General features: G+C 37.4%; 2 protein-coding genes and 1 pseudogene across 2 annotated transcripts; 1 reads left to right on the top strand and 2 right to left on the bottom strand.

Moving 5' to 3' along the window:
• Nucleotides 1-1,029: 1,029 nt before the first annotated feature.
• LOC144636921 (uncharacterized) lies at nt 1,030-5,022 on the bottom strand. Its single transcript, XM_078496118.1, has 5 exons — nt 4,909-5,022; nt 3,751-3,943; nt 3,509-3,634; nt 1,189-1,808; nt 1,030-1,155 (listed from the first exon to the last, which is right to left on the bottom strand). The coding sequence occupies exons 1-4, from the start codon at nt 5,020-5,022 to the stop codon at nt 1,360-1,362; spliced, it is 882 nt and encodes a 293-aa protein (XP_078352244.1). The 3' UTR covers nt 1,030-1,155; nt 1,189-1,359.
• Nucleotides 5,023-5,276: 254 nt separating this feature from the next.
• Nucleotides 5,277-5,934, top strand: LOC144636920 (uncharacterized; annotated as a pseudogene).
• A 349-nt stretch (nt 5,935-6,283) lies between these two features.
• On the bottom strand, nt 6,284-13,553 carry LOC144636919 (low affinity immunoglobulin epsilon Fc receptor-like). The gene is made up of 5 exons (XM_078496117.1): nt 13,287-13,553; nt 11,643-11,741; nt 11,451-11,529; nt 9,388-9,493; nt 6,284-6,723 (listed from the first exon to the last, which is right to left on the bottom strand). Exons 4-5 carry the CDS (start codon nt 9,479-9,481, stop codon nt 6,284-6,286), a joined length of 534 nt encoding a protein of 177 aa, XP_078352243.1. The 5' UTR covers nt 9,482-9,493; nt 11,451-11,529; nt 11,643-11,741; nt 13,287-13,553.
• Nucleotides 13,554-26,968: the final 13,415 nt, after the last annotated feature.

The following is a 26,968-nucleotide window of genomic DNA, read 5'->3' as shown; positions in this document are numbered from 1 at the left end:
AGCCATTTTGTAACTGATTCGTCTTAAGCGATTTAGTGGAATTCAGCGGAACTTCGAAATTTATTTTCGACGTTTGGTGTTGTTAGAAAAGATTTCTTTTGATAAGATATTTGAAGCAGTAACAAAAAAGTTTGCAATAAGGTGGAAATAATTCTGGTACAACAATTTCTTATCAGATTCTGAGAAAATGATATTCAAAGTTCACAAGCTATGGGCAAAAGCTCACATCTTTTAAGAGATTCGTGGGAATTCAGTGGAACTTCGAAATTTGTTTTCGATGTTTGGTGTTGTTAGAAAAGATTTCTTTCGATAAGATATTTGAAGCAGTAACACAAAAGCTTGCAATCAGGTGTAAATAGTTTTGGTACATAATTTTGTCCAATAACTACTCGAAGTCCTGGCGGATTTCCTCTTAAATCAATACACAAAATTGCCGCAGAATACAATTTAAGAAATCTCGAAGCTAAACTTGACCTGCCCAAGCCACACACAAATTATTTAAAACGGAGTTTTATTTATACTGGGGCCCTTCTATGGAACAATTTGCTCAGGCAAATGATGTTGGCTCCATTGAGCACTTTAAACGAGAAATCATTAATCGAATCACTGACATATCGGATTCCCACACGGCAATCATGTAAAACTGCAGTGTTATGCTTTTTTTAATTTTTGTTGTAGCTCAACTGATGATTCTTTTTACCGTGTGAATAAATAAAGATTGACTTAACTTGACTTGACCTTCCCTACTGAGGTCGATTTTCTCATCTTGTGTGTGGTTGAATCCGTTGCGCACACTAAGCTAAGAAAAGCATTGCTCGCAATTTTGTCAATTTTTCCACTCTTCAGTACAGAACTCCTTACTCCAGGAATAAAAAAAGAAAAACATTTTCCGGAGATTACGGTGCTGGAAATTTTGCAGCGATTTGACCACTTTCCTTTTAGTATTGATACTTTTGTACTTCCTTAAAGCGCCGCTTCTAGAGTAGAGCACATTATTCTTGGTTCAAGTTAAAAGCAAATCATGACAAGAAAAGTAACTCTTCCCATTTAATCCCTCAGTTTATTGTTATTATTTCGACCTTTTTTAAACATTTTGATTGATGTAACTCACTACGGTCTACAGGGCTACAAAATTGCCATAGTTTCTTTGCCATACTGTCAATTAGTTTAAACATAGTTTGAAAAAACCTAATTGTTAGAATTTCTCCTTTCCCTATAGCATGCAAAAGCAAAAGTACACAATAACATTACATTTTTTTTAAATTCAGCTCTTAATTGCTATAACCACAGAGCAAAAAACAATGGAACAAAATCTAAAAATCCTCCTGAACCTTGTAGTGAAAAACATGCCAGGGATATTTAGACGTAGAGGGCGTAAACATCAATGCAGGCTCTTCCTCCATTGTCGCCCTGATGTGCATTCGCCAAATCCTCACCAAACCACAGACGGAACTGCTGGCCTGATTTCACCGATTTGGGGTTGAAAAACGACATCACAAGCTTAGGAGAAACCGAGTTATATCCAGGAACTCTTCCCCACTTTTCGCCGTTGAGTATGAGCTCTGCTGGCGGCAAAACAACGGTATTGGAATCGTCTGTTATGACGACATTGATCTGATCAGCATTATATGTGCCACAGCCCCAGAAGGACCAGTTGTTTTTATTACCAGTGTGACAGGACACGTAGCCGTATAGGTTGACCAATCGTATGGCAGCCAAGTTGCCTTGAAATGGAATATTGAAAGCGCCAAACGCTCTATCTTTTGCGCCAAAGCACACGGGAGAAGTATTCACTTTTCGCCAGGTAGCTAGGAGAAATGAAATCATGCAGTTATAACCCTCGGGTATACAAGCGAGTTCATACACCTTGGTACGGAGGGTGGGGGTAGGGCTAGAGAGAGGATCTAGAGACTCGATCGCTGTGAACCATTTATAAAAGAATCTGCGTTTTATAAAGCACCTTTTTAACTCGGAGAATTCCGAGTTGCAGTGAGCAGGGCCAATTTCACTCCATTACTCCTTCGATTCCTATTTAAATTTAAATTAATTAATTTATTAATTAATGCAACCTGGAATTAATTTCAGTTGTTAATGCATCAGACAATTGAACCCCCCCCCCCCGATCCCCGGGACTTACCGGGGAATTTAACATTTACCAATTGTTAAAACCCGGCTTTTTACCCCGCCAAAGGGGCCAAGACGTCTGTTAAAAGCCCCGCATATCGGGGGAATACGAACTAAATAAAGAACCAACTCAAGAAAAAACCGGGGAAAATATTTTTCTCTTGTTGCGGAAGTTGAAAAATCTATTTTTTTCTTATTTACCGTAATGATTCGATTTAGAGCCCGGGGCGCGTATTTACTTTTGGCACCTCAAAGGAGGGCGCTTATTCGAGACAGGGCGCTTATTAAATTTTTTGAGAAACAACCAAATGTATCTAACAATAAAAGAAACCGTAACAGTTAGAAATTGTTAAAAAAGTTCAGTTACTTTTAAAATAATTGTACATTTCAGCAGTAAATATATACATGAACTGTATGCCGGGTGAATGGTCAGGAGTTTATCTAGTTGACGTCAATGACTTTAGTAGTGGTAGTTATCCACAATAGGGGCACATATAAGAAAAGGGGTGCTTATAAGAACGGGGGCGCTAATTAGAATGGGGGCGCTAATTAGAATGGGGGCGCTTATTGGAATAGGGGCGCTTATTTACAAAAACACATTCGAAGGGGGGCGCTTATTCGAAAGGGGGCGCTTCTTTGGTCGCAGTTCAGCAACCAAAGACGACAGAAGAGGCGATTCTTGTACGAGAACGAAAGTAAACAGTTTTACTAAGTACACAATCTAGCGACCAAACGAAATGTTCTAGCGAATTCGTGAAGCACGCGTGCAGAACAGCGACCAAAGACGACAAAAGGGACGATTCAATGCGAAAACGAGACTAAAATATCGTCGCACCAGTTTCGCGGCCGAGACTTGCCCCTGCAAAAATCAACCGGGGCGGCCAATTTGGAGTCCATACACCTGCGCGCGCATTACGGCTCGATTCATTCCGCATAACAGTGCACAGGCCTACCAACTCAAAAGACACAGGACGCAAAACAAAATTAGGCTTGCGCTCTCCTTCGTCGAACGCAATAAGAGTCTTGGGGATGGTAATGGTCATATTAGCTCTGTTGCACTGAACATCAACACCTGAAGCTAAAAAAATAAATGTGGTATAACGGTCGGGGAAAAGGAATGAATTTTAAAACCAAACCTGGTAGCAATGTTAAGTTAGATTAATACACTGTTCTGTGATACCGTCTTAGAAACCGTGGAAGCTGAAAAAGCCATATTATATCCTCGTAATGTTTTCCTTTTTAAAGTATTATATCTTTAAGGAGCGACAGAAAATATATAATCATGGTCCAATAGTACGTTTACTAATGAAACTAATGATAAATATTTCCAAGGAAAGATAGACGCTTGTGTGTTGTGTAAATGTAAGTTTAAGTCGATGCTTACTGTGACATGTTATTTTATCTGATGATAAGCTGAGTCCCGGGTGTGGACATTCACATTTGTAGCCTCCTGCAGTATTAACACACTTGTGACTGCAACCTCCATTTGACACAGCACACTCGTCGATATCTAAAAGAAAAATCAGAATTGATTCTGTGACACTACTGTCAAGATTGATTAGCTAAGTACTAACGGATAGCACATAAAATTCTAAAATTCATCACGATAGTTTATACTTGACCCACCAGTGCATGATACTGGCTTAGCATTGTCCGTCCAGAAACCATCTGCCCCACACTGCTTATAAGAGGGACCCTGAAGCTGGTATCCCTGTGGGCATGAGAACGAGCATGTTGTGTTGACATCAGTCTTTGACGTCCCGCAGCTGCTAGGAGAAATTTTTACCAGGCGGCCAGCGTTCAATTCCAAATCTGAACACTGTTGATATGAAACTGAAATAGATCATAATCAAACATCAAAAACAATTCGGCAAATGGAAAACAAATTAAAGGCGACGTTGCATGTTGAAATTTTGAAGTTATCTATAATAACTGTTGCTTTTCCTCATAAGTCGGTCAGGGGGCCGGGTGGGAGGGGATTGGTAGGGTATGTGCTTCTGACGTCACTATATGGCTGTGACTCATAAATCATATCACTTTATAGATAACGTCAGGGACGATGCTTCTAGGCCAATTTTAATGCGGAATTCAAGATTTTTTTTTTATAGAGCAAGACAATAGTAGTTGTGTGTACATAAGATTAAAACAGACCAATCAATCTAGTCCGCACTGAGTAGATGAAGGACCGCTGAGTTGGTATCCACGGGCGCAAGAAAAAGAACAAGTAGATCCATACTTTTGATTGAACGAAAGACAGTGAGAAGGAGACACTCGCACACTACTCCCCAGAGAAAGCTTTTGGCACCAGTTTGCTGACAATAACCGAACGTACGTTATTCTAGTATTCAATCTCAAAATCCCCAACGAGTCGGACGATGAAGAAGGAGAAGAAGAGGTTTAAAGCCTATTTAGAGTGATGCACTGGATAAGTCAATAACAGGACAGTGTGCTTGTAACGTTTAACTCATTATTTGTAAGACACCACAAAAGATGAACTGCTCCAAACATTTGCCAGAATGGGACAAGAAGGTTACGCGTAGGATCCGAAGTGCCTACCACAAAAAAATATTATGCAGAGAACAAGAAGCGAATCCTAGCCCGGCAAAAACGATAGCGTTAAGAGAATGCTGTGGTTATCAAAGCCCGTCTCGAAACAAAGCGCGAACAAATCAACAGGAACCGGAGAGAATATCGTAAAAATAACAAGGAACGCGTGGGCGGTTACCAAAGAAAATACCGTGAAAATACAAGGAACGGAACAACGGGCAACGGAGACAATATTACGCAAAGAACAAGGAACGGATCAATCAAAGAAGAAGAAGTAGAAATAGGACATTTTGGGTTATCAGTAGATGACACCTGGGACCAAGGTTCTAGGAAAATGCAAGTGGACCCCATTTTAGTTCCAGCGATCATGTGGTTACGCTTTATGGAATATCGACGTGATTAAAATTTTGTTTATAGGTGCCGAAAGGAAATAAAAATGCATTGTGATTAAAAATCTGTTGTTGCGTGATTCTTGAGCGTGACCGAGTGAGTAATGTTACTGTGACGGATACCCCCACCCCTTGACTTCTCATTTGACCATAAACACGAGGCACGTTACTGTAGGGGGATACCCCCCATCCCCCTTACTTCATAGACGAAAACGAATGGGGCGAGTTTCTTTTTGGTCAGTTCGGGATCTCGCAGGTGATTGGTTCATTTCTTCTACAAAAGGTTGGGCTCGGCGAAAGCTATACCAAAAGGGTCTCAGTCAATGAGAACCCGACCAAGTCGTTTATTTCGACACGGACTCGATCATTTATTCCTGTCAAGAGGCCTTAAGAGTTTACCCCTGGGGGATTACCTAGGCGAATTTACGGACAAGTTAGAAGACGACGCTCACATCGACGAGTTCGCATCCACTGGTCCAAAGAACTACGGGTATCAAACGGCACGCGGCAAAGTGGAATGTAAGGTTTGTGGTTTTCCCCTAAACACTCGAGGACGAGAACAACTAGACTTTGAATTACTCAAAGAAAACGTCATCCGGGAAGTCTCTGACCCACTATCAGATCCACAAGGATCCCAGTCTTCAACCCGCACAAGATCACACGGGATGTCAACACAAAACAATTAGAAACACTAACCGAAATCAAGAGCTACAAGTTGGTCTTTGACAAACGGGTTGTGGACACGAAGAATTACTTTTCGTACCCTTACGGATACCTACGCCTTGACGAGGAAGAGGACGAAATGTTACGAGAGCTTAATGTGGCCTGGAACGAGCAGGACGATATGAACGTCAAACTCTTGTGCGAACTGTAAATAAGTCCCTCACTAAACTCACTTCAACGCATACGCTCAGAAAGAACAAGACACACTCTCTCCCTCATACATTCCATTATCATTGCATACACCTTGCTCTTAAAATAGTGTACCTGCAGTTGCTCACCTCAGCTTGTAAAACTAGGATTTTTTGAGGAGTTATTGAAATATAATTGTGTGACTGTTTTTGTAATACGTGACACGCTAACGTGACAAACGTATGACGTCATAAGTAGTTCGACCTCTTACATGCTTAACCTCCAAAAAATCCTGTAAGGTTAGTTTGGTGTGTTAAACCGCTGCCCTATACTACTAACGGTATATTCTAACTGTAAAACCGAGAGACTGCTTAAGCAACCTTAGCAGAAATGTTTACTAAATATAAGACTGTAACAATATATAGCACAATGTTCTCTGACTTACCAAAGGTTTCGCAAACGTAAGGATTAGTTTCTCCACATAACAGGTCGTTCCATGTTGATCCAGTTTCCGTGCAATCCTCACCTCCATTATGGTTGTTTGGCTCTCCAGCACCCCAATTAGTGTAGCCTGGACGTGATCCGTCTACCCACAAAAAGCTATTCCTGTCTTTGGGATCCCTGCTCAAACCAATCCATATTTTCTGTTTTATTATCGCTCTAATACCTTGCTGTTCAGCTTGTGAATTTATTATCACAAGTTCGGATCCGAGTGCTTCACAGGCGGATTTTGCTGCAAACCACTCCAATTTCGTTGAAAAGAACTTGTAGCAACGACCTTGCTTGAGAATCCAGTTGTATGGACATGGACCTAAAATGTTGGATAACCGCAAAGAAAAGTTCACTATCATTTATTCCCCAGAGCAAGAGTACCACTTAAGCTAGGAGAAAATACCCTCATAACGGCTTTCTTCAAGTTGATCGTTGAATTTTCATTTTTTTTAACGATAAAGTCGTTTATGTCCGTTCTGAATGAACACGATGTTCACTTGACACAGGCAATCTCTGAGCTTAATGGGCCGTAGATTTTTAGTTATCTTTTCCTTCGAGGTTAATAAGTTGTTTATTATATGACATTTGTTTGGCCAAAGACTCTCCAGGCGGAAGTGGTTGGTTCACATCCAGTTTTGCACGCGTGCGATAATATTGGTCTCGCATCAATGGATACCAGTTCAATCTCGTTCCCCACCCCGCAAATTTGTTTAGCGAAATATAAACTCTGTAGGGAGTAAGAGCATTTGGTGCACCTGACTGAGCTTAGGCCTTTCTCGATTATGCTAGCATTTTTTTCGGCATTTTTTGGGAAAACGAGCATTTTTTTTCGTTTTTTCTTTGAAAAAGAATTGCTAGCATTCTGTCATTTTTCATGACTGTGATCCAGACTTCAGCACTCAGAACACAGAAGGATAAATAATCCTAAAGTTTCACAATTTTGATTACTTAATTTGATTGTTTTCTGTCTGTTTCGACTGTTTGTGCGTTGTGTAACTTGTTTACTTGTGTGTGTTTTTTTAATTTTTTTAAAAATATATTTTTTTAATTTTTTTTTAATATTTTTTTTAAAATAATTTTATTTTTTATTTATTTACTTTTTTTTATAAACAAACAATTATTAAGTATCACCTGTTGTTGATATGAGCATATTATGTAAGAGTTTGTACGTTTTGTTTGAAATAAAACAAAGCATTCTTTGGAATTCAAGTGGCATTTTTTAAAGAAATCAGGCATTATTTTAGCATTTTTTTGGCTTTATGCGAGAATTTCTAGTAGCATTAAATGCCAGTTTTACTAGCATAATCGAGAAAGGCCTACCTGACTGTGTCCACTGGGTAAAAACGTGAGGTAGATCTACGTTACTTATAAATTAAGGACGCAAAGGCTCTAGATTTGTTTCTGAGCCACTAAATAAGAAATAGAAAACATGTTCCGTGTTTCTATCGAGTTATAGAAACACGAGTGGAAGTTTGGGAGAACGAGAAAAGCTGTGGGAACACGAGACGAGTGTTTCCACAGCTTTTTCGAGTTCTCCCAAACTTTCACACGTGTTTTTATAACTCGAAAGAAACACGGAAAACATGTTTTCTATTTCTTTTAGAAAACAACACAAATAAAATAACACACATCAAAGTAATATTTAGCGCTTTATTTAACATCAAAACGTAGATTCTCTTCACCTCGCGGTTTTACGTCATGGACATAATCAACCAATCATAGTAAGGGAGCCGATGAACAGAAATAAATCAACTGTTCAACATTTGCTTATGCACCTATCAATGTTAAGCCCGAGGGGGGAGGGGGGGGGCAAGGGGGTAGGGACAAAATAATTGGTCAATATCCCCATGAAAGGTCGTCAAATATCCTTCAAACCTTCATATACGACCCGAAAATCCCTACCCTGGGGCCATCACGTACGATCAAAATCCCTACCCTGGGGTCCTACCTCACGATCAAATTCCCGTGGGTAGCCCGACCCCCCCCCCCCTCGGGCTTAACATTGATAGGTGCATTATTCAAGGCTAAAATTCACCGTTTTTTGGCCAAACAAACAAAGAAAACAGACCCCAAAGTTAACGTAATTATGAGAAACAACTAACCCGATGGTTTAACTAAAGTCAAGCACTGGAAGGAGTCAAGAATTGTGATTTTATTTCGCTTCATCGACCTAACCGAATGGTTTGACAACCGACGCTGCCGATCGAAAGACTCGAACCTTGGAGGTGAAAGTGCATTATTTTTCTGTGAAAAGAAGTTTGACTCGGCATTCTGGACGAATATCTTGTCCTATTGAGGAGCTGTGAATAGTTCTGAAGTGCTGCAAAGCCTAGAGTGGATTGAAGTTGCGCCAATTCATATACTTCTTTGAAAGGTCAGCCGCTTCGATAATTTCTTTCACAGACTATTTTTGAATGTGTAGCGGGCTCTGTAAACATCTTACTCGCTTGTTTTCAAGTGTGCAAATATTTGTTTAGGCTTAACCTGGTTTTTGTCAGCTGTGGCATTAAAATTTGGCACAATTCTTAGTTGTTATTTTTGCATTGCTCATTTCAGCGCCGTGAATATCCATTGCCGTTTCTACGACTGTCTGTCGTGTCTCCATCGAGGTATAGAAACACAATTTTTAACCAATCAGCGCACGTATTTACTTTGTGCTATTTTCTAAATGAATTTATATTGGCGTAATGTTTGAAGATTTATACACATCATATTAGGACCATAGCATTCACGTAGCCCTTTAGGCTCTTAACACTAAACCTATCAATATAATTCTAGTTTTAAATTTAAAAAGCTGTAAAATAAAGCTGATTATATTTTAAACAGAAACTGTAATTAAAGTCATTTGTAAGCAGGAAGGTTTACTGAGAAAGGTGATTTTTCTTTTAAAAGGGCACCAAATAACAAAACATTGCAACTATCAACACAAGTTACTATTATTATTATTATTATTATTATTATTATTATTATTATTATTACTTACTACTTCGTAATTCCTGGCTGGTGACATCTCGGCAGGTCAAGCCGAGGAAAATCAACAAGAAACACATAGACTTCCAAGTTGCCTTTGATTCCATTTTGCAAAAAATCTAAAGTCAACAAATGAATTCAACCTATTAAACGTTAATTAATAGGCTAAAATGGTACCAAACGAGAATGACAATTTTACTTTCACTCTGTATGTATGATGTAATGTCAGATATGAAATGATTCATATATGAACTGCGGATGTAAATGAAAGTGATAAATGATCATCGCAGTGAATTTCCAATTTAAGCAATTGGAAATAAAGAAGCCTGAGAAAAAAATTCAGGGCATGTATGTATGATTTTTTCGCAGATTATTGATAACCAACTTTTACATTATTCTTTCCTGCTCTTGTTTATTAGACCGTTCACGTCCCAACAATTCGTTTCCCGCGTTCAATGATTGAAGAAAATAGTTCACTTAAAATATTTACCAGAAAACACGAGACATTAACAAGTGCGGGCGACATTTATCTCAGTTTCTATCTATCTCCACCTGATCTGTATAGTACTTTCACCAACCTTTTTTTTAAAGAGAGCAGTCAATCTTTTGGAGTGACGATTGTTTGTTAGATTTCACATTTTTACTCTCTTAGAAGCCATTAACTTGTAGCATTTTTTGAAATCGAAAATTTCGTTCTTGTTATAGCGCAAAAGAGGTTATGATTTTTCACTAGGTTGTATTATCATTCAATTTGGTGCGCTGTTCTAGCTGAAAACTTGGACACAAAATCGCATTATCTGCAGTTAAACTTTTAAGGGCTTGTAGCATCACAGACAACGGTTATCTCTCAGTAAAAGGACAATCATGATATAATTCCATCATCCCCGAATATCCTCTTTAAATTTCAGAAGAATTGATGTTCAAAATGTAAAGCAAGGATCTTAAATCCATTAGTTAGATCATTGTACAGCGAAAACTACTAAAGAAACAGTTAAAATTATAAGAATTTCAAAATAAGCAAAAACACCTGTCAAAATGTAGTAACCATTGTAACGTCGAAATGTCTTTGCCTACACTTCTCATGTTAATATGTTAAAAGATCAATTTTAGGAAAAGTCGTGAAGTTTCAGGGCTATAGGTGGAACGGTTTAAAAGCTACAACGTTCAAAGTCAGTGCGGGTACTTACTTTCCGCGCCGGGAAGGATAGAGCAGTTTTCAATTGAGTGTCGTAAAACCAAAACCAAAGTAATTACTCTAGCCAATCAAAAAAAACACAGACAATTCAGTGAACCAATCAAAACTCAAAGCAAATACAAGTAACCGGCACGAAGCGCGGGAAATCGTGCGCGTGCGCGAGTCACGATTGGTTTTGGTTTTACTTCTGATTGGCTGAGAAAGTGGCGCGAGAATTTTAAACCAATCACTAAGCGTAGCAATGCGAAACCAAAGCAACCGCAATTAACTTTCGACACTCAAGTGAAAACCCCTCTATTGTTAACACGGATGAGCTAACATGGATCTCAAGTATCAAAGATGGAAAAGGACGTTAACCAGAACGTTAACTTGATGGCCGCAGTGTTGCTTATATGTAACATAACGAAGCTCTCATAGCTTTTTAGATTGGCAACCCTAGCTGTAATGTTAAAAAATGGTTTTCGAAAATTCTTCTCTATCCCTATCACCGCAGTACAATCAAAGAGCAGTGAAAACACATGTGAACATCCAAATAACTTGACATTTTTAACTTAATCAAGGCATTACAGGAAGCGATTGATGGATGGAAGACGCGTGGAAAAAAAAACGAGTGTTTAGCTGTCCAAAGCATTACATACATCATGAGACAATTTTATTTCAAAATAAATATCCCTTTGCGCCCTATCAGTTATTAACCTAAGAATTTCAACATAAACACTTCCAAAGTGAAAAACACGTATCATATACTTACAGCAACGTAACTTTTATAGCAAACAATTTTGTAACATCCTAAGTTTACCAAGAATTCAAAGTATACGTTAATCGTGCTCTATTTTTGTCAGTAAAACTGAAATACATATACTGGCATTCTCCTTGCCTACCTTGAATATCCGCGGAGAAAATGTATCAACGTTTCCTGCAGATGGACAATGATAACGTCCTAACTCAAGCGATGAAAACCTGCAGAAAATAAATACACGAGAATAAACGGTTGGCTTTTCAATTGCAGCTCCTATTTGAGTTCAAAAGGGGACAAACTGAAAAAACTACTAAGTCTTGTAAACTGGTCCTACCTGTCTTCCTGTGGCAAGCCTACTGGTTGACTGGAACGGGGAGAGCGATGAAAACCACTAGTGGGCGTGAAGCACGTTGAAATGTGCTCTTTCTTTTGGCTGTTGATGACAGAATGAGTAAGGTGATTGGCTGAACTGAAATGGCAACTTCTGCTTATGCTATTGTTCTAGCATGAAGTTATCCTTGACAACGCTCACTGCTCTCTCAAAAATTACGGAGGCGTTCAATGCCAGAAATTTCCATATATATTAGTTTAAATGACAATAAACAGAAAAACAAGAATTTTATTTTCTTTCTTAAACTAACTTTAGAGTTTTGCTTTCTCCATTTTTCTAGATCTTTCTCACATTTTGCCACTTGCAACGTTTAATTAATATTCCATAAACTTCCGAATCTTACAATCCCCGGAAAAATTCGTAAAAAGCGCTAAAAATAGCGTTTGTTTCCGCCCACTGGAAGTAGCGAGTGCAAGCATAAACTGACTTTCTTTGATCATCCGACAATATGAATCCACTGGCTCATCGGTTACATGAACAAATAAACAAATAAACGAAAAAAAAAACACCTTAAGGAAACATCTTTATAAAAATGTTGATCTGTGTTCACATATCATATAATACCATTTTAATAACTTCAAGTTGAATTACAGCCCATATGCGCTACACGTTTTGCTCCCGAAGATAGCGACTCCGTAAAAGAAGCAGGCCCCCTGCTGTCACGATCTGCAAAACTGTTTATACCTATTTCTTATATCAATTTTTGGCTCTTCTCTTTCTTTATTAACCTTCTGATTTTGTTATAAACAAACTGAAGTTTAAAGCAGTTCAAAGAGTGTGTTGATTTTTACTCGTGAATGCATAATGAACGAGTATAGTGGGGAAGTTTAGCCTTCCATCCTTCCATCGATGTAAACATTATGCAAATTAAGAATTCACGAGTGGCTCATAGACCCCTTTGATTCATTCTCTAATTTTGTGTGTTTAGTGGCATTATTATTCAGCAACTGTTTGGCTATTATAATTTGTCAGCTAGACAATATGTGTTTACAGCTGAATGTTATTTTTCTTTTGTAAATCTTAAATTTAGGGTTGCACGAGAACTTGTATTTTAAACAGAAATGCTCAGCAATCCACCGCAAACTTTTTACCAAAATGCTGTCAAAGCCAAACCTAAAACCGATCACCAATTACAATTAGCACAAGCCGAGATATAATTATTGCTAGCTTAGCCGAATATGCAAACCCGGCACCCTTCCAATCAGATGATTATAGAAAGATAGTAGCAGGTTCGACAATTGGATTCAAAGAACAATAAAAATTTTCGCATCTTTTACAGCACTAATCTTTATAATTATTATTTATCCTTACTTAATACGAGTTTACACCAAATGAATTACTAGCCAGGTGGCAAGTTAACAGACAAGCGAATAATTCTTTCCTAATAAGGCAATTCTTAGAATTTGTTGAAAGGCCCGCTGTCATTTAGCTTTAAAATTTGAGAAATGGTTCGCACAAAGAGTGCGTGGGTGACGCGGCAAGATGGGAGAGTGTGATACAGATAGCGAAAAGCCTATATACATGTTTCTATGAAAACTGACTTTTCGGGATGATCGAGGCGACATTCTCGTGTTTAACTAACCCTACCTGACTTTCTTTGGCAAATATGCTGCCTTGCTAATAAAAGAGCAATGATTAAAGCATATTGAGTGTGTGGAATATGCAAAAGTTTGTTGATAACATTTTCAGTGTTTTTCTAGGGTTATGTGAAAACACTTTTAGCAGTCTTGACAACGGCACTGCTTTTACAAGAATTCAAAAGCTGTGACGATTTCTAGAAAGTTCTTATATCTATTTCTTATATCTGTTTCGTGCTGTTCCTTACATCAGTTTTGTACTTTTCCCATTCTTTTATTACTTGTAATGATTATGTCTTTGTTGTAAATACAACTAAAAATTCTGAGTAAGACACACAATGTTGCTAATTTATTATTAATCGGGCGTGGCCGATTTAAGGTTTACCCTTTGGTCGTCCTAGAGCGTAGTCTCCTGGCGCGGCCAAAAAGACGGGGATAGCTCGGGGTTGCTACAAAACCGCTACGGGTGACGCATACCGCAATGGTTTTCATTTTAGTTTTGACAGGAAATCGTTGCAGGCACACTTGGTCGACTTTTGGGTTAATGTGTAATCAGGTTGTGTTTTTTTGCTTCGGCGGAAGGACAGAGAAAAAAGCTTACGGGGCAAAGTACAGTATGGGGCCCAGTTCTCGGCCACTTTTGACGTAAACTTGTATTTCTTACCTCAGAAGAATCGCAGGAACTTAAAATTTCTCCCAGAGCTAGCTACATTATTCAGCTTTTTGGTGTAAAGCTATCGACCGGTCAAAAATTAATTTGCCCGAGCAATAATAAAAATAAAAGCTCCATTTGTGGGCCCAGTTCTCGGCAACCTTGGCCCAGTTCTCGGCCACTTTTGACGTAAACTTGTATTTCTTACCTCAGAAGAACCGCAGGAACTTGAAATTTCTCCCAGAGCTAGCTACATTATTCAGCTTTTTGTTGTAAAGCTATCGATCGGTCAAAAATTAATTTGCCCGAGCAATAATAAAAATAAAAGCTCCATTTGTGGGCCCAGTTCTCGGCCACCTTGGCCCAGTTCTCGGCCACTTTTGACGTAAACTTGTATTTCTTACCTCAGAAGAACTGCAGGAACTTGAAATTTCTCCCAGAGCTAGCTACATTATTCAGCTTTTTGGTGTAAAGCTATCGACCGGTCAAAAATTAATTTGCCCGAGCAATAATAAAAATAAAAGCTCCATTTGTGGGCCCAGTTCTCGGCAACCTTGGCCCAGTTCTCGGCCACTAAAAAGCTTGTCCGTAATTATCTGTAAAAAATGCTCAATTAATTTTCACAGTCATAAAATCACTCTGTAAACCTATTTATACTATATCGATCCCAAATTATTTTTATGATGCTTTGTTTTACTTTAGAAAAGAAGGATTTTAACGCGCCTAGTTGCCTATGTGCAGGTTCTGGCAAAACCGCATTGTGTGACCCGTGCATTTAGATGGTTTATTTTGCAGTGAAAAGGTCTTGAAAGATTTAGGTGTTGTAGAAATAATAGACAAGACAAGAGTCAGCTCAAAACTTAGAGATAAGATTGAACTTTATTTTTAAAACATTTATTTCTTTCATTCTGGCAGCAGCAGATGAAATTATATTAAAAACCAAGCGCTAAGCTGTGATAGCGAGCAGGGTGGCCGAGAACTGGCAAATACGCAAACGTCGCAAGAAAAAATTTCGAAGTAAATTAAGACCAAAAAATACAACGGTTCAACGAAAAGTTAACTAAAGCAGAAAGCTGAATTATTCTACGTTTCACATGCCAAAAATTAGCTCGTATGGTGGGGGCTTTTGGATAAAATACGAATTTAACTACATCCATGAATTTGGAGCCGTAAACAAACAACTTTTTTGGGAATGCAAATTCACCTACCTCCGCGTAAACTCGACGTGTGAGCTTTCTATATCGAATTGAACGATCAAACTCAAGATACTTAAAGCACATGAATCAGTCTATCGTTTGAAGGAAATACCTTTTTCTTTTGATTCAACTGGAGTGTGAAAAAACGCGTTAAACACAAAGTGGCCGAGAACTGGGCCCCATACTGTACTGATATTCACCATTGTGAAATTGCACTTACTTTGACAAGTTAAAGTTATTTTTGTAAATGAAAAAGGTAACGTCATTGATGTCACGCAGTGTTTTTTTTTTAGCAAACTAGATGGTTTGCTGGTTTCTGACTATGAATGGGGGTGTGATCTTGCGGTATATTTTTTGAGCCTGACTCCGCCGTAAAACTTTTTTTTTATTTAGCAAGAACTGTGTCGATTTTCATTTCTGAACAATCGGTCGTCAAGTCGTTTGTCACAAAGAGTAGAATGTTTGTACAGCATGTTTTGGAATTATTTTAGATTTGGTTAGTAAGACGCTTCTGAAGACCTGAGCAAAACATTGGGAATGTACAGTATTAATAGGAACTTGAATGGAATTTTTCACAAGTTGGATAAAGGTATCAACTGAAAAAAATGGAATTCAAAATGAGAACTTGGATTTTGTTGTAATTAAATTTTATCGCGGATTGGATGCATAATATCACGGCTTTGAAAGTCTTCAAATAATTAGAAAGGTTCCTTTCTTCCTTTTGATCTTATTGTTATTTTCATGTATTGATTATTCGAAAGTGGTTTTCGTTGATACGAAAAAAAAAAACGGGTTTTCACTGAATTGCTTGAAGTATTTTTAGACGTGATAATATTGGCTTAATCAAATTACATTGTGCACGAAATATTTGTTATTCTTTTGTCTTGAAACTTTGAGGAAATTGAAATTTTTGTTTGACAGTAGTGTATGAAAGGCATTTTATAGAACTGAATAAAAACTTAAAAACTTTGATAAAGGTTATTTCAAAGATTTATTTTGCCTGATTTTGAAGGGTTTCAGGAGTTTTAAAGAGTGCTGGTAAACGGCTGTATGTTGTTTGTGATTACGGATCTTATTTAGTTTCGAACGCTCTAATTTTTGAAAGGTTAAAACAGGTTAAAACCGGGCGGTTTCATGAGTTTTTTGGGTAGAAAGGTACGGTGGTGGTCAAAAAAAAAATGTTTAGAAAGGAATGACTGTAGTAGCACGTAAGTCGGAGGTTTGCGTGAGTCACGGGGTATAGTATGCGTGAGCTGGATTTCCGGCGTCACAACGGCATGTTTTGTTTACTGAAAGATACACTCGACGTTTAGTTAGCTTAGTCGGCTTGGGAAACTATTTTAAAAATGAATGTTGTAATAGTTAATTAATAGTAATCTAGAATTAACCCACTCTCGATTGGAGTCTGTTCTGGATTCGCGCTACCTTTTCGCCGCGAAGGAATTTTGTAAAATTTCGCTAGTGGAAAGAGGTACTGTAAGAACAGTATCAATAACTCAAAAGGAGGAACTTCTTTGTAGCTCTGAATTAAGACGTATGATAAAATTTTAGAATAAGAAACTTTCGATATATGGTTTTCATATTGTTTTTGTCAATTTCCTTTTGTGGCAGATTTTTTGAGAATCAGCTTTTCTTTCGTGTGATGACAGACACAGGACAGAACGAGAGGTGGATGAGAAAGATGCCGAAGATGAATATATAGGCACCGAAAAACGACAAGAACCGTCAAAAACTTATCTTTAGAGGGCGGGGAGTTTTGGCATACTGTATTTTGAGGACTGGACTGGACTAGTAAAACGCGGACTAGTAAAACGCGGAATTGTAAAACGCGGACTAGTATAACGCGGACTAGTAAAACGCGGACTTGTAAAACGCGGACTAGTAAAACGCGGACTCAGGTAAAACGCGGACTTGTAAAAGGCGGACTAGTAAAACGCAGACTAGTAAAACGCGGACTTGTAAGACGCGGACTTGTAAAACGAGGGCTTGTTAAGCACGGACTTGTAGAGCGCGGACTTGTAAAACAAGCGCTTGTAAATCGGATAAAACTAAACGGTTTAGCGAGCGAAACAATTTGTGTTTGAAGCTCTTGTGTGTTTCTTCGACGGCATATTTCTAGCTTTTTTGAGCACTCTATGGTCTGTTTTAGCGTGGAGATGTTTTTGCAGTATAGCACATGTTCGTTCTGCAAACCCCTACTAAAACAACGGGATTGATGCTATGAGTTGTGTGCATATGTTTCTTTCTTTCCACTACTTGACGTCTGTTGAGTGCAGTCGTTTTTATTGCTCGCACGAGGTAGAACGGGGCCCGTCCAGAAATCAACAGTCAATCGTAAATAAAGGTGACGGGCCTACACGACTCCTACGTTCGTGACATTAGAATATTTGCCGTTAAATGTTTAAATTCGGTCTTTCGACCTTATTTGCTTCTGACTTCTTTCTGAGGGTACTGTTTTAATTTGGGGGCAGTATGTGGTAAATAAAGGTGACGGGCCTACACGACTCCTACGTTCGTGACATTAGAACATTTGCCGTTATATGTTCAAATTCGGTCTTTCGACCTTATTTGCTTCTGACTTCTTTCTGAGGTTACTGTTTTTTTGAGACATTATGTATTGAAGAGAGCCGTAAGATGATTGTGGCCAAGGAATTCGAAGTGTCTAGAGGCGTTTTACAAGTCCGCGTTTTACTAGTCCGCGTTTTACTTGTCCAGTCCAGTCTACAAGTTAAAGACACATCAAGACCACCCCACTGTGAATTGCCATAGCACAGACAAAATTATAGTCAATATCTTATGTGTTTTTAAGAGAATTACATAAGAACCAAGGCATGTCTTGTCTTGCCTTACATTGACATGCAATAATTTGGAAATACTAAGATCGTAACAGTTTAAGACAGAATCCATCAGGAATTTGAGTAACATTAATTTTAGTTACGCAAAAATTGAGCACCAGAATAATTTAAATCCTTGTGTTCTTTCATACCTTGTTAAAGGCTTGACATGTGATAACACCAACATAACACCAACAACAGTTCTTTATCAGTGGGGATTGAAGAAAAAAATGGAAACATCATCACACAGTTGACCCCCATGCAAAAACACTCCAGGATGTCACGGGGCTGTTTGGTGTCCGTCTGCCAATTTCTAACTTCAAATTCCAATGTTAAATTCACATTAAATTTTCAATATTTCTTAGTTGTCTAAATTTTGCTAATTCTTTTAAAAAAACTATCACCTGCCAAACATCCCCAAAAATCACTCAAAAAATTACAAAATACCGCAATACATAGATACATGGGATGAGTGAAGTTTCCTTGGATTCCTTGAAACACCAACAAGATATTTCCGTTTAAGGTGGCTGATAATGGGTTTCAGTATTTCCCAGTCCTTATACTTTGGTTCAGGACTAAAAGCCTTCATCAATTGCTATTACAGTAATGGTATGAAACAAATGTTCAATCATTCATCAACAAGTTGTGATCATTTTCTTGACAATAGTAGTTCCCCGGTAAACAGTTGTAGTACTGTCCCATCAAAGTGCAATGCCTGGAAAATACCGAAAAGCACACGACCTTCAGGTGAAACCGCACCTTACAGTATTACCAATACACTGCACTTTGCTAAGTCTTAAAACTTTACATTGTCTATTCGTCTACTTCAATCGTTTATTTGTATTGTGTGAGATACATTTATAAATTGAAACCATCATGTCTTTAAGTAATAATGCAATCTCGACAACGTTCTAGATATTATATTATGCACACTAATACAGCTCATGCAAGCCCTGTGACTTACACAAACACAGTCGGACTGAGTGCTTAACTTAAGTAACTGCTTCGTGGTTTCTGCTGTACTGAACCCTGCCTTTCAAGGCAAAGCGCCCGATTTTAAGCTTCCCAAGCTTCTCAATGTTCTTGTTCCTTTAGTTGTGCCGGTTTAATGAATTTATTACCTAACAAATGTTTGGTTATTATAATTTGTCAGCTAGACATCGTGCTTTTCTAGCTGAATGCTTTTCTATTCCTGTAAAAAAAAATTCCATTTCGTACAGGAAAAATGTCGCACGAAAACTTGTATTTTTAAACAGAAATGCTCAGATCCACCGCAATACTTGTACCAAAATGCTGTCAGAGCGTACCTGAAACCGATCACAAATGAGAGGGAGTGGATTTTACGGTTAACGGTTAAAATTTCGGCTTTTTTAATTTATTTTCATAACGGTTAACAGAAGTTAAAAATTAATTTACTTTGCCGGTTTTGAAAAGTTAAATATTAATTAACATTATTGAAAAACATTTTTAGATCTCAGGGCCATTCTGGGACAATAAGGTGAACTAGTCTGTATTATTTGAAATTTCTCACCAATTTTTTACGGTTAACATATTTTACGGCTTACGGTTAAAATTATCCAATTTTTACGTCTAACGGCTAAATTTTTGGCCGCTTTACGGCTAACGGTTAACCCCATTGAGACCCTCAAATGACAACTAGTATAAGCCACGATATTCTTCCCGCTAGCCATATGCAAATTCACGCAGCCTTCGAAAATTTTGTGATGGGTACTGCATCGAGAAAAGTGTTCAATCCGTTGGAAAAATTGGTCTGAGAAGATCACACTTTTCTGCGTCAAGAAAACTGGAGAAACTTCCATCAATCGAGAACGAATTTAATTTTCATTGCTTGTGCAGATAAGCTAAGATTTCATCGGCTCAGAAAATTTCACCAGTCAAGAAATTTTCATTTCCTAATATGTTTTAATTATTTTTAAGAGATTTTGAAGAATGTCTTCTAACGCGTGAACGCTTCCAACTTTGTTCAACGCACTGTTCAAGGCACTGTTATCTTTTTTTTTTAATACGAGTTTACACCGAATGAACAACTAGGTAGCGAGTTAACAGAATGTAAGCTCTAAAATTTGAGAATTGGTTCGTACAAAGAGTGCGTGGGTGACCCCACAAGCTGTAAGCTTTTATCCATATCGTGTTTTTAAATAAAGGCAACTACTACTACTACTACTACTACTACTACTAACATACAAGCAGAAGAATTCTTTTCTATAATTCTGTAATTAATGTCTTCGAATTTGTTCAAAAGCCCACTGTCATTTAGCTCTAAAATTTGAGAATTGGTTCGTACAAAGAGTGCGTGGGTGACGCTGCAAGATGGGAGAGCGTGATACAGAAAGCGAAAAGCCTTTTATGGAAAACCAATGATCGAGGCGACCTTCGCATGTCCCTTGAACAACTGGGTATTAATAACGCCCAACCCTTTTGGTGCTTGCCTCTGGTGTACTGAAAAACCAACAAAGCACGATTTCTTTCTACCTTACGAATATCAAACATTCGCCTTAAATTCGAGTACCATAATTTATGTCATTGTTAATTAAAAAAACAGTATTTTACAGCATCGTTATTAAAGACACCGTTATTTTCCGGCAAAGTTATGTTTACACGTCATCTACGTCTCCGTCGCGTACGTGGAAAATGCCAGGACGGGATGTATTCCATCCCTGGACCCATTCATTGAAGATAAGTCACTATTTGGTAGGTTTAAATAATTTTTTGTTGTGTATTGTTTATCAGAATTAAACCCTCAAGTTCTGTTGTTCGACGTTGTTGTTTTGCCTTTAGAATAGAGCAGGTTGCTATAAAAATTACTACGCTTCAAATTCGCGTTAATTAAATGCATGTTAACATAAATTTTCGACAATTCGCGTTAATTTTATTATACGTACATTTTGTTCGCGTTCGTACATTTTGTTTGCGTTGCGGTAAAAATGCTTCGTTATATTCCTATAATAAGGTATAAAGTGAGCGCAAACATGTGCAAACGGAACGACAAAATCATACAAAATCATATCGTTCTTTGTTGGTTTTTCAGTTCACCAGAGGCAAGCACCAAAAGTGTTGGCCGTTATTAAAATCCAACATAGGGAGCCCTCACATCAGATAAGAGGATAAATAAAAATTAAACTTTACCTGCTTTCTCTTTGTTTTTTTATACGTCACCCACGCAGTCTTTGTACGAACCAATTCTCAAATTTTAGAGCTAAATGACAGTGGGCTTTTGAACAAATTCGAAGACATTAATTACAGAATTAATATAGAAAAGAATTCTTCTGCTTGTCTGTTAGTAGTAGTAGTAGTAGTAGTAGTAGTAGTAGTAGTAGTAGTAGTAGTAGTAGTAGTAGTAGTAGTAGTAGTAGTTGCCTTTATTTAAAAACACGATATGGATAAAAACTTACAGCTTGTGGGGTCACCCACGCACTCTTTGTACGAACCAATTCTCAAATTTTAGAGCTTACATTCTGTTAACTCGCTACCTAGTTGTTCATTCGGTGTAAACTCGTATTAAAAAAATGATAACAGTGCCTTGAACAAAGTTGGAAGCGTTCACGCGTTAGAAGACATTCTTCAAAATCTCTTAAAAATAATTAAAACATATTAGGAAATGAAAATTTCTTGACTGGTGAAACTTTCTGAGCCGATGAAATCTTAGCTTATCTGCACAAGCAATGAAAATTAAATTCGTTCTCGATTGATAGAAGTTTCTCCAGCTTTCTTGACACAGGAAAAAAGTGTGATCTTCTCAGACCAATTTTTCCAACGGATTGAACACTTTTCTCGATGCAGTACCCATCACGAAATTCTCGAAGGCTGCGTGAATTTGCATATGGCTAGCGGGAAGAATATCGTGGCTTGTACTAGTTGTCATTTGAGGGTCTCAATGGGGTTAACCGTTAGCCGTAAAGCGGCCAAAAATTTAGCCGTTAGACGTAAAAATTGGATAATTTTAACCGTAAGCCGTAAAATATGTTAACCGTAAAAAATTGGTGAGAAATTTCAAATAATACAGACTAGTTCACCTTATTGTCCCAGAATGGCCCTGAGATCTAAAAATGTTTTTCAATAATGTTAATTAATATTTAACTTTTCAAAACCGGCAAAGGAAATTAATTTTTAACTTCTGTTAACCGTTATGGAAATAAATTAAAAAAGCCGAAATTTTAACCGTTAACCGTAAAATCCACTCCCTCTCATTTGTGATCGGTTTCAGGTACGCTCTGACAGCATTTTGGTACAAGTATTGCGGTGGATCTGAGCATTTCTGTTTAAAAATACAAGATTTCGTGCGACATTTTTCCTCTACGAAATTGATTTTTTTCTACAGGAATAGAAAAGCATTCAGCTAGAGAAGCACGATGTCTAGCTGACAAATTATAATAACCAAACAGTTGTTAGTTAATAAATTCATTAAACCGGCACAACTAAAGGAATAATAAATTAGCAACATTGTGTGTCTTACTCAGAATTTCTAGTTGTATTTATAACAACGACATAATCATTATAAGTAATAAAAGAATGGGAAAAGTACAAAATTGATGTAAGGAACAGCAAGAAACAGATATAAAAAATTCGTACGTAGAGTACGAAGTTCGTACAAAGAGTGCGTGGGTGACGTATAAAAAAACAAAGAGAAAGCAGGTAAAGTTTAATTTTTATTTATCCTCTTATCTGATGTGAGGGCTCCCTATGTTGGATTTTAATAACGGCCAACACTTTTGGTGCTTGCCTCTGGTGAACTGAAAAACCAACAAAGAACGATATGATTTTGTATGATTTTGTCGTTCCGTTTGCACATGTTTGCGCTCACTTTATACCTTATTATAGGAATATAACGAAGCATTTTTACCGCAACGCAAACAAAATGTACGAACGCGAACAAAATGTACGTATAATAAAATTAACGCGAATTGTCGAAAATTTATGTTAACATGCATTTAATTAACGCGAATTGTCGAAAATTTATGTTAACATGCATTTAATTAACGCGAATTTGAAGCGTAGTAATTTTTATAGCAACCTGCTCTATTCTAAAGGCAAAACAACAACGTCGAACAACAGAACTTGAGGGTTTAATTCTGATAAACAATACACAACAAAAAATATTTAAACCTACCAAATAGTGACTTATCTTCAATGAATGGGTCCAGGGATGGAATACATCCCGTCCTGGCATTTTCCACGTACGCGACGGAGACGTAGATGACGTGTAAACATAACTTTGCCGGAAAATAACGGTGTCTTTAATAACGATGCTGTAAAATACTGTTTTTTTTAATTAACAATGACATAAATTATGGTACTCGAAATTAAGGCGAATGTTTGATATTCGTAAGGTAGAAAGAAATCGTGCTTTGTTGGTTTTTCAGTACACCAGAGGCAAGCACCAAAAGGGTTGGGCGTTATTAATACCCAGTTGTTCAAGGGACATGCGAAGGTCGCCTCGATCATTGGTTTTCCATAAAAGGCTTTTCGCTTTCTGTATCACGCTCTCCCATCTTGCAGCGTCACCCACGCACTCTTTGTACGAACCAATTCTCAAATTTTAGAGCTAAATGACAGTGGGCTTTTGAACAAATTCGAAGACATTAATTACAGAATTATAGAAAAGAATTCTTCTGCTTGTCTGTTAGTAGTAGTAGTAGTAGTTGCCTTTATTTAAAAACACGATATGGATAAAAGCTTACAGCTTGTGGGGTCACCCACGCACTCTTTGTACGAACCAATTCTCAAATTTTAGAGCTTACATTCTGTTAACTCGCTACCTAGTTGTTCATTCGGTGTAAACTCGTATTAAAAAAAGATAACAGTGCCTTGAACAGTGCGTTGAACAAAGTTGGAAGCGTTCACGCGTTAGAAGACATTCTTCAAAATCTCTTAAAAATAATTAAAACATATTAGGAAATGAAAATTTCTTGACTGGTGAAATTTTCTGAGCCGATGAAATCTTAGCTTATCTGCACAAGCAATGAAAATTAAATTCGTTCTCGATTGATGGAAGTTTCTCCAGCTTTCTTGATGCAGGAAAGTGTGATCTTCTCAGACCAATTTTTCCAACGGATTGAACACTTTTCTCGATGCAGTACCCATCACGAAATTCTCGAAGGCTGCGTGAATTTGCATATGGCTAGCGGGAAGAATATCGTGGCTTGTACTAGTTGTCATTTGAGGGTCTCAATGGGGTTAACCGTTAGCCGTAAAGCGGCCAAAAATTTAGCCGTTAGACGTAAAAATTGGATAATTTTAACCGTAAGCCGTAAAATATGTTAACCGTAAAAAATTGGTGAGAAATTTCAAATAATACAGACTAGTTCACCTTATTGTCCCAGAATGGCCCTGAGATCTAAAAATGTTTTTCAATAATGTTAATTAATATTTAACTTTTCAAAACCGGCAAAGGAAATTAATTTTTAACTTCTGTTAACCGTTAGGGAAATAAATTAAAAAAGCCGAAATTTTAACCGTTAACCGTAAAATCCACTCCCTCTCATTTGTGATCGGTTTCAGGTACGCTCTGACAGCATTTTGGTACGAGTATTGCGGTGGATCTGAGCATTTCTGTTTAAAAATACAAGTTTTCGTGCGACATTTTTCCTCTACGAAATTGAATTTTTTTTACAGGAATAGAAAAGCATTCAGCTAGAAAAGCACGTTGTCTAGCTGACAAATTATAATAACCAAACAGTTGTTAGGTAATAAATTCATTAAACCGGCACAACTAAAGGAATAATAAATTAGCAACATTGTGTGTCTTACTCAGAATTTTTATTATAAGTAATAAAAGAATGGGAAAAGTACAAAATTGATGTAAGGAACAGCAAGAAACAGATATAAGAAATAGATATAAGAACTTTCTAGAAATCGTCACAGCTTTTGGATTCTTGTAAAAGCCGTGCCGTTGTCAAGACTGCTAAAAGTGTTTTCGCATAACCCTAGACTAAACAAGACAATTATTCACTGGAAATGTTATTAACAAACATTTGCATATCCCACATACCCAATATGTTTTAAAAGTACAAGTTTTCGTGCGACATTTTTCCCCTACGAAATTGAATTTTTTACAGGAATAGAAAAGCATTCAGCTAGAAAAGCACGATGTCTAGCTGACAAATTATAATAACCAAACATTTGTTAGGTAATAAATTCATTAAACCGGCACAACTAAAGGAATAATAAATTAGCAACATTGTGTGTCTTACTCAGAATTTTTAGTTGTATTTACAACAAAGACATAATCATTACAAGTAATAAAAGAATGGGAAAAGTACAAAACTGATGTAAGGAACAGCACGAAACAGATATAAGAAATAGATATAAGAACTTTCTAGAAATCGTCACAGCTTTTGAATTCTTGTAAAAGCAGTGCCGTTGTCAAGACTGCTAAAAGTGTTTTCGCATAACCCTAGACTAAACAAGACAATTATTCACTGGAAATGTTATCAACAAACTTTTACATATCCCACACACTCAATATGTTTTAAACACTGCTCTTTCATTAGCAAGGCAGCATATTTGCCAAAGAAAGTCAGGTAGAGTTAGTTAAACACGAGAAGGTCGCCTGGATCATCCCGAAAAGTCAGTTTTCATATAAACATGTATATAGGCTTTTCGCTTTCTGTATCACACTCTCCCATCTTGCCGCGTCACCCACGCACTCTTTGTGCGAACCAGTTCTCAAATTTTTAAGCTAAATGACAGCGGGCATTTCAACAAATTCGAAGACAATAATTACAGAATTGTCTTATTAGGAAAGAATTATTCGCTTGTCTGTTAACTTGCCACCTAGTAATTCATTTGGTGTAAACTCGTATTAAGGAAAGATAAAATAATACAGAACAGTTCTTTAAAAGATGCGAAAATGTTTATTGTTCTTTGAATCCAATTGTCGCACCTGCCATTATCTATCTATAGTCATCTATTACTCCCGGCTTCTAGCTCAAATTAAGGAAATCGTTACTTGTGCTTATGTCAGCTTCTACATGGGCACCCACGGTCTTCGTTTTCTTCGTATTCTTTTTGCAATTCTTTGGGGGTTTTTAAAAGAAATCTTCGTTTCATCTTCGTTCGTTTTTATTTTGTTCGTGAAATTTGGTCAAATGCCAAAATTTAGAAATTCCAGATATTTTCACGCGAATTTTGGTCAATTTCTTGAAATCTTAGTTTTTTTGGTGGTTATTTTCGCGTTTTCGATCTCTTCGGAAATACCCACAGAGAGGCTCATTTCTATAGTGAAGAAAGCCATAGAAGAGAGTCAAATTTATCTTTGAGACTACGAATATTTTGCATCAGATGAATGAAATGATAGTCATGCTATATCAGCATTTGAAGTACAGCACCGCCTGAAATCATAACAGTGTTAAAAAAACTGCTCGAATTAAGATCATTTGAGCGTATTTCGTTCATTCGGTTTGGAGAATTTCGGTCGCAAAGTCGATCTTCTGCCATCAGAGAAGGGTAATTGTCATTTTAGTAGTAACTATTTCAGGCGGTGTTATTTTCAAGTGGCAGAAGATCAAGCGGAATTTGAAAGTAACACCTCTCTTCGAAAACAACAGTATAATTTCATTCGAAATGCGGGGTTTACAAAGCGATTAGAACTTGGAAAGCAAATGTACCTGACTTTCCGACCGAAATTCTTCAAACCGTATGAAAGGAACACGCTGAAACTCGGCACAAACCTTTGCAATATCCTGTTCTAGCTGCAGCTTTAAAAAAATGCAAAACAAATCGACAAATTTTTCGCAATTTGAAATAACGTCATTTGATTGATATTTTCAAAAATTCGGCTGAAAACCATCCATTTTTATTAACTGCTTACATTTGATGTATATACACGATCTTTTGAACTTTTGAGCACAAGATTAAGGTAACATCAGCCTCAAAACTGGCCGGTACTGGGTTATTACAAGTATCACATTTATGCGACGGTCAAGTCAGACGCATAACCCAACAGTTTTTAAAGGCAAAATTAAGATGTCGCTCGTTCAGGAAATCTACG

Source organism: Oculina patagonica, chromosome 13, assembly GCF_052425735.1.
Source record: "Oculina patagonica isolate OP01 chromosome 13, crgOcupat, whole genome shotgun sequence".
In the NCBI taxonomy this organism is placed as follows: domain Eukaryota; kingdom Metazoa; phylum Cnidaria; class Anthozoa; order Scleractinia; family Oculinidae; genus Oculina; species Oculina patagonica.
Note: the sequence above shows the minus strand (reverse complement) of the source record. Positions and strands in the feature narration are given on the sequence as shown.